Source organism: Anolis sagrei, chromosome 3 (assembly GCF_037176765.1).
Source record: "Anolis sagrei isolate rAnoSag1 chromosome 3, rAnoSag1.mat, whole genome shotgun sequence".
Classification (NCBI taxonomy): Eukaryota; Metazoa; Chordata; class Lepidosauria; order Squamata; family Dactyloidae; genus Anolis; species Anolis sagrei.
Genome location: NC_090023.1, coordinates 172,601,943 through 172,614,824, shown reverse-complemented (window position 1 = coordinate 172,614,824; position 12,882 = coordinate 172,601,943). Strand labels below are relative to the sequence as shown.

The 12,882-nt window shown below is 43.4% G+C and overlaps 1 protein-coding gene across 1 annotated transcript in view; it reads left to right on the top strand.

The window, feature by feature from the left end:
- Positions 1–12,882, top strand: part of CDH23 (cadherin related 23) — a 648,000-nt gene that overhangs the window by 632,145 nt on the left and 2,973 nt on the right. The window contains exons 61-68 of the mRNA XM_067465691.1: positions 2–122; positions 671–750; positions 4,082–4,122; positions 5,373–5,456; positions 5,704–5,764; positions 6,563–6,692; positions 10,918–11,040; positions 11,852–11,965. Of these exons, the coding sequence (XP_067321792.1) occupies positions 2–122; positions 671–750; positions 4,082–4,122; positions 5,373–5,456; positions 5,704–5,764; positions 6,563–6,692; positions 10,918–11,040; positions 11,852–11,965 (754 nt within the window). The remainder of the gene's footprint in view (position 1; positions 123–670; positions 751–4,081; positions 4,123–5,372; positions 5,457–5,703; positions 5,765–6,562; positions 6,693–10,917; positions 11,041–11,851; positions 11,966–12,882) is intronic.

Here is a 12,882-nt window from a genome sequence, read left to right as displayed (position 1 = left end):
GAGTAATACAGATGATAGATGAGAATAAGGAACAATTGCGGAATCTGTTCCGGAATTACAATGTCTTGGATGTGCAACCAGCCATCACCGTCAGAGCTCCGGATGACTTATCAGCACTACAGGTAAGATCATCCTTTATACCTCAAATATAATGTACTGACATCACTTAGAATTCTTTCAGTTCAGCAGACCTGGAAGAAAGTATTTGTTCATCAATTGTGCCAGGACTGCCCTTGCTGAGGTTCATAAATATTCAGCAGCCAAAGATTATGTAGTTATAGCTGTTGAATTTCTATGTCATGCAGCCATTAAATATTCAAATTATCTTATTAAGAAATATAATGACATTTTTATATTGATTTAACAAAACAAATAATGTGTGTACAATTCCCATCACTATATAAAAAGACAAACTTGTTATCCAGTGGATGGACATCAGTGGGAGAATAAATTAATTTTTATAAAGTGACTATTAAATGGAAATTTTGCCATTCGTTGTGCTTTATATTCTCTTGCAATGGCCTGAGCATGAATGCAACTTGGAACCATTGAGCCACCTATTGCTAGACCAGTGTGTAAAGTGGTGGCCATGCAGTTTTGTAGAAATCCCATCACTACTGTAATGGTTTGTTTTGTTTTTTTGTTTTGTTTTGTTTCTTGTCATTTCTAGATGGCAATAATCATTCTGGCTATTCTCCTCTTCCTGGCAGCCATGTTGTTTATCCTCATGAATTGGTACTACAGAACAGCGTGAGTAGTCCTCACTGCCTACAAGATGTCAGACAGAATATTTCAGACATCACAATAAAACTGTATTTTTGAACAGAATGGTAAAATAAGCATCCTTGAAATGTAAAAACTATTGTCGAAGGCTTTCATGGCCGGAATCACTGGTTGTTGTAGGTTTTTTTGAGCTGTATGGCCATGGTCTAGAGGCATTCTCTCCTGACGTTTCGCCTACATCTATGGCAAGCATCCTCAGAGATAGTGAGGTCTGTTGGAACTAGGAAAAAGGCTGTGGACAAGTCTACATAAGAACCACCAAACGCAGCATTGCCCAAACATGAATCAAGGAACATGAAAGGCACTGCAGACTACTTCAACCAGAGAAGTCAGCCATAGCAGAGCACCTGAGGAACCAACCTGAACACAGCATATTATTTGAGAACACAGAAATGCTGGACCACTCTCACAACCACCATGTCAGGCTACACAGAGAAGCCATTGAAATCCACAAGCATGTGGACAATTTCAACAAAAAGGAGGAAACCATGAAAATGAACAAAATCTGGCTACCACTATTAAAAAAAACTCTAAAATTACAACAGCACAGCAACAGAGAGGAAGCAGGCAGGGACATCTAATTACCTCTCAACAAAAGTTTGCTCCAGGCACCGTCAGCCCATTGTATGCTAATCAAGGTGGTCAGTTGAAACATTCACACCTAGCTTCAGCAGACAAGAGTCCTTTGTCTCACCCTGGTCATTCCATAGATGTATAAACCCTTTTTCCTAGTTCCAACAGACCTCACTACCTCTGAGGATGCTTGCGATAGATGCAGGCGAAACGTCAGGAGAGAATGCCTCTAGGCCATGGCCATACAGCCCAAAAAAACCTACAAACCCAGTAAAAACTATTGGCTGGAATTCACAATCACTATTATGAATGTGCAGTTCAGAGTAATTCTAGATACTTTCATAACCGACCTGTATGCACAATCCCTAGTAAACAAAAGTGTCAGGAACGTATAACAATCATAAAAATCCTCTAATCCTGATTTACTGCTCTGTGAGCAACGGGGTCTGTTCACAATTGGGAAGCAGCTGGCTGATATTTCCTTGTTCACCACCATTCTGCAAGCAATCTCTGGACCAGTGAGTTGTAACAGGAATCCTGCTTCTGACTGTTGCACCAGAGATTGCTGGAGGGAGAGGGGGCTCCAACTGACAGAAGAACAGAATCCCCTTGTTCAAGGTGGGAGTTGCCTGGCAAATCAGGATTCGGAGAGCTAGGACAGGAGACACTACTTGGTTAAGAATACTTTATACCAGGGGTTCTCAAACTAAGGCCCAGGGGCCGGATGCGGCCCTCCAAGCTCATTTACCCGGCCCTCACTCAGGGTCAACCTAAGTCTAAAATTATTTGAAAGCACACAACAACAACAACAACAACAATCCTATCTCATCAGCTAAAAGCAGGCCCACACTTCCCATTGAAATACCAATAAGTTTATATTTGTCAAAATTGTTATTCATTTAAATTATTATATTGTTTTTAAGTGTTTTTTGCATTACTAATAAGGTATGTGCAGTGTGCATAGGAATTCATGTTTTTTTTTCAAATTATAATCCCGCCCTCCAACAATTTGAGGGACTATGACCTGGCCCTCTGTTTAAAAAGTTTGTGGACCCCTACTTTATACAGTGAAGAAAATTCTAGATCAACTACTAGATTAAGTACAGTGGACAGGCCATCCACATTAATTCAATTCTAGGACCTGCTGTTGGTATAAAAATGCAGCTATCAAGTTCCATATTATTGAGTATTGGTGGTGTGAACCCACAAACTTCAATCTGACCATGTTCATGTAGACACCATTTACTATTATGGGACATTATCATAAACCCATCCGCTTTATCAGTAGCTTTGTTCAAACAAGTAAGATATGAGTAAGCCTAGACAAAATCATCCCTGTTTGATACCTGATTCAACCTTATATGGGTAAATATGGGAGCCATTGGTGCTCAAGATTGTTGCCATCATGTCATCATGGAGGAGCCACAGGATGTTCACATATTTCTCAGGGCATCCAATTTTTTGGAGGATGGTCCAGAGAGCACTGCAATTCACTGTGTCAAATGCCTTTGTAAGGTCAATGAATGCCATGTACAGAGGTTGATTTTGTTCCCTACATTTTTCTTGGAGCTGTCGTGCAGTGAAGATCATGTCCACTGTTCCTCTGGAGGGGTGGAAGCCATTCTGGGATTCTGGGAGGGTGTCTTCTGAGAGAGGCAGAAGGTGGTTTGCAAGGATTCTTACGAGGGTTTTACCAGCAGAGATTAGAAGGGAGATAAATTGATAGTTTCCGCAGTCAGTTTTTTCCCCTTTTTTGAAAAGGGTGATGATGGTTGCATCCTTGAGGTCTTCTGGGATTTTCTCAGTCACCCACACATTTTCAATGAGCTGGTGAAGTTGCTGTGTCAGCTCAGGTCCAGTCTTTTTAAAGTTTTCAGCAGGGATCCCATCAGGCCTGCTGACTTTGTTATTTTTGTTGTTGGTGGTGGTGGTTGATGACATTGTTGACTTCCTCCAAAGTAGGCAGTGCTACAAGTTCATCCCTGGTTTGTTGCTGTTGGATTTGTGAGAGAACCTCTTTAGCCACATTGGAGCTACAATTCAGGAGGCTGTGGTAGTTCTCTTTCCAACTTAGTGCAATTGCTCTTTTGTCCTTCAGACATTTGGTTCCATATGATGAGTGTAGCGGGTGTATGCCAGGGGTCCTCAAACAGAGGGCCAGGTTACAGTCCCTCAAACTGTTGGAGGGCCAGATTATAATTTGAAAAAAAAAGCCATAAATGAATTCCTATGCACACTGCACATATTTGTAGTGCAAAAAACCCCACTTTAAAACAATACAATAATTAAAATGAAGAATAATTTTAACAAAAATATTAGTATTTCAGTGGGTAGTGTGGGCCTGCTTTTGGCTGATGAGATGGGATTGTTGTTGTTGTGTGCTTTCAAGTCATTTCGGACAGGTTGATCCTGAGCAAGGGCCAGGTAAATTACCTTGGAGGGCTGTATGTGGCCCCCGGGCCTTAGTTTGAGGACCCCTGGTGTATGCCATGATTTCTTGGTCCATAGATGACCTTTGTGGCTTTAAAAAATTACACTTAACATCATGGACATCTGCAAAGTGTAGAACACAGCACAGTATGAAATTAAAGGCTATGTCATTAGTCCATGGCCTACCCTTCATGGTTTTAAGGGACTGTCCACACTGCACTTTTGAACAAACTTTACTATGCAATTCTTGAGTTTAGTTTTATAAGTTGTTTATTTTGTTTAAATTCCTTTCCAGACACAAAAGAAAATTAAAAGCGATAGTGGCTGGTTCCACAGGTAAGCGATATTAACTATTGTTTTCTTTCTGATTTATGAGGAAAACATGCTCATTGATGAGTATGACAAGATATTTATCATTCATAACACTGGCTGGGAAAGCCAACAGCCTGACACAGGTTGCTTCCACTCTATGGCTCTTTGGTGATGCTGGGGCATTGCCTTTTCACAATAAGATGAAGGTGAAATTAAACTTCTTGTTCTACAGTAACACTTGTACCAATGACCAAGATATTCCTACAATGTTTATATAGCATTAGGTCCCATTCAGCAAAGGTCCCCTGTAATTGTAATAGTAGTTTCCTCTCTGCAGATTCTAACCTTAATCCTTCCTGTTCAACAGTATTACTGATGAATAATGTTGAGATTAATTTCACAATTCAGCAGCAGATCAGTTGCACAACTTCAGCGCTTTCCAGTAGCTTCTTCCTGCACAGTATTTTCAGTCAACTGCTCCCACAAACTGCAGTCACTCTGGAACTCTTTACAGGCACTTGAGCACATGCCCGGCTATTGTCAGTTTTACTATTGTTTCCCCCACAGTCTAGATGACATTACAAACTTACCACAGCATACAGTTATATCTTGTCTTAGCAGACAGGTTCTTTTAATCAATTACATAGAGCCTTCGACGAACAGCATCACAGCACAAGGAGAGAGAAGACACTGTACATGACTTCCTTATATACAATTCCATACAATTACACATAGCAATCTCTGATTGGTTCCCAACTCATTAACTTAACTCAGACCCAGGATTACATCATTCACAGTCACCTGGACTAGGCCAGAACACATTCCCCAAATGATTCCCTATATACAGTTAATGCATGACTCAGCATTTCCAATAGAAGCCTATTAGGAGTGCATGACTCAGCTATATTACATTACAATACATTGTAAAACTTGACATCTTAACTGTCCCTTAATTGGTTGGTTCCTTTATCCCATTGGAAAGTGGGCTAAATACTGATTTCCAGTATTTCCATTTCTACTAGAAAAATAAAAGAAAGCCATGAACAAATAAGAGGAAATCAGTCATTGAAATCATCATTCCCTGTCATTAATTCAAACATAATTTCCATCAGTAATGTTGCTTATATCTGGAACAGGAGTGATAATGGGAAGATACTCAAAACAAAAGTCTAATTAAAGGCACTGTAGTCCAGAAGAGCCTCAAAAGCAGTTTGGCCATCTGGCCAAGCTGGTGCTACACTTGTGTTTTAATTTTTAAAATTGCCATAAATCAGGTCTGAAAAAAGATGGGTGGACAACAGAGAAAGGACTGGAATGCAACAGGGTGGCAACCACAGCATCTGGATTCTCCATAAAAAGTGAGTGAACAAAAGATGTAGATTCCAGGCTAAACTGGTAGCGTGGAAGCAACCAGACAGAAGATACGTGGTGAAACTTTCTGTGGCATGCTGATAAGTAGTGTAGAAAGCTTCACTACAAAATATCTGTGTGTCAGGCTGCTGTTAAAGGCACAGGCCACAGGTGCTCTTTTGTTCCCCCAGAAGGTGTCAAGGTATAAAGTTCACTAAACAATTTTCACTAAACTCTACACATTGCCTTCTGCAGGTAACCGGGGTTTCATGGACATCATGGATATGCCAAACACAAACAAATATTCCTTTGATGGGTGAGTTCTCAAAAAATATTTTGAAGCTTTTAACACTAGTCACCCAAAGTTTAAACACCTAACCTGTCATCCCTAGACAGAAAACTGTAGTCTAAGCCAGTGGTTCTCAAAGTATGCTCTGCGAAGCCCTTGGGGTTCTGCAAAGTATAGTGAGAGGCTCCACAGTTTCCTCCTCCCTCTCCAAGCTTTCCCTCTTTTCCTGCTCCTCCCTCTACCTCCCCCTCCCTCATCCCAAATGCTTTTTCCCTTCACCTTCCTTGCTTCTAAAACACTATTTCACTCCCACTGCCCAGGAGTGCTTTTCCTGCATGGGAGAAGGGAGTTGAACTGGGTGGCCTCTGGGGATTCTGCTGCTATTGTTGTTGTTGTTGATGATGATGTTGTTGTTGTTGTTGTCCTGGCCTTTGACCTGTGGAGTCCCACAAGGCTCTATTCTGTCTCCCATGCTTTTAAACATCTACATGAAACCGCTGGGAGAGGTCATCCGGAGTTTTGGAGTTTGGTGCCATCTCTATCAATAGTCCTGCTCAAGCTCTGCAGACTCAGGAATGCAACTTCCTTGATTGAGTCAATCCATCTGTACTGTGGCTTCCTCTTTTCTTATTCCCCTTTACCTTACTGAGCTTTATTATCTTTTCTTGTTAGCCATATCTTTTCCTTGACTTTTAGGGAGTATTCAGACTCCAGTTGCTCTGGAATATATATTTGTTTTGTCATCAGTCCACCGTATCTGTAGAACTTAAACGATGGGCTGTTTTCTTGCAGTTCTTTATTGAAGATATTCTATCTCCCTTGCAGAGCAAACCCTGTGTGGCTGGACCCTTTCTGCAGAAATCTGGAACTCGCAGCCCAAGCTGAACATGAGGATGACTTGCCTGAGAACCTAAGTGAAATCACGGACCTGTGGAATAGTCCAGCAAGAACTCATGTGAGATGGCAATTTTTTTAATTTAAAGAGTTCAAATCACAAGTATAGATTTGCTTAAGCAGATTTGCACCAGGGAAATTTCTTCAGAAACTCAGAAGACCTTAGGATTGTAGTTTCATCGCAGTTTATCTGTGTTGAGAAGCTAGAATACAGCAATGTTTTGGCATCATCTGTCTCAGTTTAAAATAGTCAAATACAAGGGGGTGCTGATAAGACTTTGGCTTTACCCAGAAAGAAACGAGATAGGAAGATGAAATTTTACATTTATTCCACATCAGTCCCGTAGCCAGGATTTTGATTCCCGGGGGGGGGGGGGGGGGGGGGCTGAGTTTGATTCCGGGGGGAGGGGTCAGAATCTTCCCTAGCAAACCTTTTGTATCATTACCCGAATACCCCCATGCATATGGGATATACAGGGTTAGTCAAAATGCATAGGCCAATAAGCCATTCAATTGAATGGCTTATTGGCCTATGCATTTTGACTAACCCTGTATTGAGCATGGTGATCAGATCATGATATGAATAAACATAACAGTTTAAATAATGTACCAGTAAGGCCTTCTCACGGACCACCCTGAGAATTTCGGGGGGGCTGAATCCCCTCACACCCCCCCCCCCCCCCCGACTACAGGCCTGTTCCACATACCACTGATATCAACACACTTCTTACATTGGTATTCCAAGTTCTGTAAGCCTTGCAAAAAAAAAAAAAAAAGGATTTTGGTTGTGCCTCAAACCAGTCATCCGTAGCAGCCATGGCATCAGAAACGGTATGAAATTTGGTACCCTTGAGGTGTTTCTTCAGGTTTGGAAACTGATGATAGTCGGAGGGAGCTAGATCCTGTGAATAAGGTGTGTGGTCAACCAGCTGGAAGCCTAGCTCCTCCGGTTTTGCCATGGACACACAACTCTACTACTCTTTTCCACCTAACTCCAAGGAAGCCCCTCAGGTGCTAGATGAGTGTCTGACCGCTGTGGCTGTCTGGATGAGGATGAACAAGCTGAAGATCAATCCCAACAAGACAGAGGTCCTCCTGCTCAATCGTAAACCGGATCGGGGTATAAGGTGGCAACCTGTGGACAGGGTTACACTCCCCCTGAAGTCACAGGTCTGCAGTTTGGATGTCCTCCTGGACTCATCACTGTAGCTAGAAGCTCAGGCGTCGGCGGTGGCTAGGAGGGCCTTCGCACAATTGAGACTCGTGTGCCAACTGCGACCGTACCTCATGAAGGCGGATCTGGCCAAGGTGGTCCACACCTTAGTCACTTCCAGATTGGACTACTGTAATGCACTCTACGTGGGCCTGCCCTTGAAAATGGCCCGGAAATTTCAGTTGGTCCAATGGGCGAACTACAACTCCAAAACCAAAGGACACTGTCCACCAAACCCTTCCAGTATTTTCTGTTGGTCATGGGAGAACTGTGTGCCAAGTTTGGTTCAATTCCATCATTGGGGGGGTTCAGAATGTTCTTTGATTGTAGGTGAACTATAAATCCCAGCAACTACAACTCCCAAATGACAAAATCAGTTTTTTTGAGTGAAGGACATACATTGGGTTGTTAGGTGTCTTGTGTCCAAATTTGGTGTCAATTCATCCGGTGGTTTTTGCGTTATGTTAATCCCACAAATGAACATTACATTTTTATTTATATAGATAGCACTTTTTGGTAGCGTGACTAAATGTATAAATCAATCATTAACATCCTACAGTATAAGGCTTCAGTTCCCATGCTTAACTCTTATTTATTTATTTATTTATTTATTTCACAGTTTTGTATACCGAGCTTCTCAACCTCGTTGAGGGACTCAGCCATAAAAACATATTCATTAAAATATCATATATCACAAATTACAAAACAACTTTAAAAACACTAAATATAAAACTACAGTGGTCAGTCATCCTAATAAGATGGATCTATATCCACTTCCATCCAGAGTCCTATGGTGTTGTCTCATTCCTCGAAGGCCTGACTCCACAGCCACGTCTTCACCCGTTTCCTAAATGTTAGGATGGATGGGGCGGTTCTGGCCTCCAGAGGGAGAGAGTTCCAGAGTCGTGGGGCCACCACTGAGAAGGCCCTGTCCCTCGTCCCCACCAGCCGCGCTTGCGAGGCTGGTGGGACCGAGAACAGGGCCTCTCCAGATGATCTTAGTAATCTTGATGGTTCGTAGGGGAGAATACGTTCAGAGGTAAACAGGGCCGGAGTCATTTAGGGCTTTATAGGTCAACACCAGCACTTTGAATTGTGCTCGGAAGCTAATTGGCAGCCAGTGGAGCTGGCGTAACTGCGGAGTGGTGTGCTCCCTGTACCCAGCCCCCGTTAGTAATCTGGCTGCCGCGCGTTGGACTTGCTGCAGCTTCCGGGCAGTCTTCAAAGGCAACCCCACGTAGAGAGCGTTGCAGTAATCTAAGCGGGATGTAACCAAAGCGTGTACTACCGTGGCCAAGTCAGCCCTCCCAAGGTACGGATGCAGCTGGTGCACAAGTTTTAATTGTGCGAAAGCTCCCCTGACCACCGCTGAGACCTGGGGTTCCAGGCTCAGCGATGAATCCAGGAGAACTCCCAGACTGCGTACTTGAGCTTTTAGGGGGAGTGTGACCCCGTCCAGCACAGGCTGTAACCCCGTACCCTGTTCGGTCTTACGACTGACCAGGAGTACCTCTGTCTTGTCTGGATTTAGTTTCAATCTGTTGTCCCTCATCCAGTCCGAGACAGCAGCCAAGCACCGGTTCATGACCTGAACAGCCTCCTTAGTGGTAGGTGGAAAAGAGTGATAGAGTTGGACATCATCTGCGTACAGATGACATCGCACCCCAAAACTCCGGATGATCTCTCCCAGCGGCTTCATGTAAATGTTAAACAACATAGGGGACAGTATTGAGCCCTGCGGGACTCCACAGTGCAATGGCCGAGGAGTCGAGCAGGAGTCCCCTAGTGACACCTTCTGGGAGCGACCCTCAAGAAAGGACCGGAGCCACTGCAAGGCAGTACCCCCGAGACCCATTCCCGCGAGGCGTCCCAGAAGGATACCGTGGTCGACGGTATCGAAGGCCGAAGAGAGGTCCAGTAGAACCAACAGGGACACACTCCCCCTGTCCAGTTCCCGGCGCAGATCATCAACTAAGGCGACCAAGGCTGTCTCAGTACCATGCCCCGGCCTAAAGCCCGACTGTGCCGGATCTAGATAGTCCGTGTCCACCAGGAATTCCCGGAGTTGCGAGGCTACCACACGTTCCAAGACTTTGCCCAAGTAGGGGAGATTGGAAACTGGCCAAAAGTTGACGAATTGAGTGGGGTCTAGTGATGGTTTTTTCAACAGCGGTTTAATTACACCTTGTTTTAGGCTGGCTGGAATCTTGCCTTCCCGAAGGGAGGCATTAACCACCACCTTTACCCACTCTGCCAAACCCCCTCTGGCTTCTTTTACCAGCCAGGAAGGTCAGGGGTCTAGGATGCATGTGGTAGGTCTCGCCTCTCCCAGAACCCTGATGACCTCGCCGAGTTGAACAGATTGAAACGAATCCAACAAAACTGGACAAGCAGATGCTTGAGTTACATCCTCAGAGACTGCAGTTAATGTGGTGTCAAAGCCCGCGCGGATCAAAGCGACTTTGTCCGCAAAGTACTGAGCAAATGCTTCACAGCGCGCTGCCGAGTCGTCAGGGGACCCACTCGAGGTGGGATTCAACAACCCTCTGACTACTTGAAACAGTTCTGCCAGACGGTTCCTTGCGGACGCAATATTGGCCGAATAGAAAGCATTTTGCGCGGCCTCTATTGCCGCGCCATACACCCTTAGATAAAGGCGTAGACGTGTTCGGTTTGGCTCGCTGGGCTCTTTCCTCCACACGCTCCTCTTACTAGTACATATCTGGTAGCTAGCCAAAGCTTAGTAATTTTTGAGGGTTTTTTTAGTCTGTAGGTAGTCACAATATTCAAAGAATATTTGTCACCTATCGTTTCCAGTTAAGTTGTCACCTAGATATGAATTTGTGATACAGACTCTGGAAAAAGTGATATCACTTTCCACTGTAGGTGATTTTTTTTCAAATTTCTGGCATGTGTATTGGGTACTGAAATACTGCAGAAGGACTACACTGTCAGAAAACAATAGACAAAGCTAAGTCAGAAAGATAAATCAAAGTTCCTGGGAAAAATTCAGCATGGCTTTTCCTTCAAGTCTCTTGAGAGGGGAAATAGAATTTAAATCTCTTCTACTCAGGGAACATTTGGACGAGAGCCTTCTGCTGCCAAACCTGAAGATGATCGCTATCTACGAGCAGCCATCCAGGAGTATGATAATATTGCCAAGCTCGGCCAGATCATGCGAGAAGGGCCTATCAAGGTAAGCGATGATGTCTAGCATTCTCTGAAGGCAAGGTTTTTGATTTTACTTTGCCATGGAAGTTGGATGAAATATCTGGTCTCCCCAATGTATTGCAAGCGTATTAGTGACAATTCGCCTGAAGCCCCTGTTCCTTTGGCACCATTTAGTCACTCACAACACCACCATGAACCTGAAGTCCAGATCTGGAATACAATTGATTGGAGTGTTCATATGAAATGTGTCGTGGCAAGTATCCTACTTAAATCAGGGTAAAATCAGAAGCATTTTGTCTAAAGGTCAGAAGGTGATACAACTGTAGATTCAGCACAATTTTATGTTGAATAGATATATCGATTGATAGATAAGGATCGATAAGGAATTGATAGATAAGGAGCCCCCGGTGGCGCAGTGCGTTAAAGCACTGAGCTGCCGAGCTTGTTGACTGAAAGGTCACAGGTTCGAATCTGGGGAGTGGCGTGAGCTTCTGCTGTCAGCCCCAGCTTCTGCCAACCTAGCAGTTCAAAAACATACAAATGTGAGTAGATCAATAGGTACTGCTCCAGCAGGAAGGTAAGGGCATTCCATGGAGTCATGCCGGCCACATGGCCTTGGAGGTGTCTATGGACACCTCTTCGGCTTAGAAATGGAAATGAGCACCACACCCCAGAGTTGGACACGACTGGACTTAATGTCAAGGGACAACCTTTACCCTTTTTAGATATCTATCTAACTTTGGAACAACTTTTCATGAAGATTCCCTGAACATAGTAAGAGGTGGCAAAGGGCCCTGAGTAATCTCACCTATTACCCATTCCCTCCCTCCTTCCAGGGCTCTCTCTTAAAGGTAGTCTTAGATGATTACATGCGGCTGAAAAGACTACTTGCTGAGAGGATGGTGCATAAAGCCACCACCAGTAATGGGGACCAGTCTTCGGTCTCTGAGGTAGAGTCTGTTTGTGCATGGAAGTTCTTTAAAATGCTTGCTGTGCCCACTGGGATGACGTGCCTTTACTTCAAACCTCCAACCTTCTGAATATATTGCATAGAATTCCCAGCTATTTCTTGCAATGCCCCTATGGCAGTGGTTCTCAACATGGGGTCCCCAGCTGGTAAACTGGCTGGGATTTCTGGGAGTTGTAGGCCAAAAACATCTGGGGACCCCGGGTTGAGAACCACTGCTCTAAGGCTTCTGAGTACAAAAATACCAAAATACTTGAGAATTTGCATGCATTTTATATTATCTTTCATTTGGCAAAATAATAATAATAATAATTTGTGCAAAAAAGCCCCCTCTCCTTTGTCTGGAAAAAAATATTCTGTGCAGAAAACATATATACAGACTTAATGTATATATTTCAGATTTCAATATTAATGACAAAAATATGTAGTATGACTTTACATAGTATTTGTGCTACATCAGAACAGTAAAAAAAACCCATGTATTTAAAGGAAGCATACTATTTTCTGCACAAAACGTTTTTGCAACAACAAAAAAGAGTGCCAAAGTACAAAAAATGGTAGAAAAATGCAGAAAAGCATGTGTGCAGAAAACTATATATTTAAAGGAAGCATACCCTTTTCTGCACAAAATCTTTTGCAACAACAAAAAAGAGTGCCAAAGTAGAAAAAATGGTAGAAAAATGCAATATCATAATATTCCCCCCAGCAAGGATTTTGATATTATTGACACCACTTTTCTGCAAAATAAGATTTAACTTCCTCCACCACTTACTGCAATATGGCAGAGGCAGCTGTGTGCCTGTCAGTATGTATTTGTGCAAGAAAATGTGTAGGAAGTGTGTCTGTGTGTGGCCTCAACTACCTTGGTTCCATCTACCCAGCCCACTTGTGCAGCTGAAG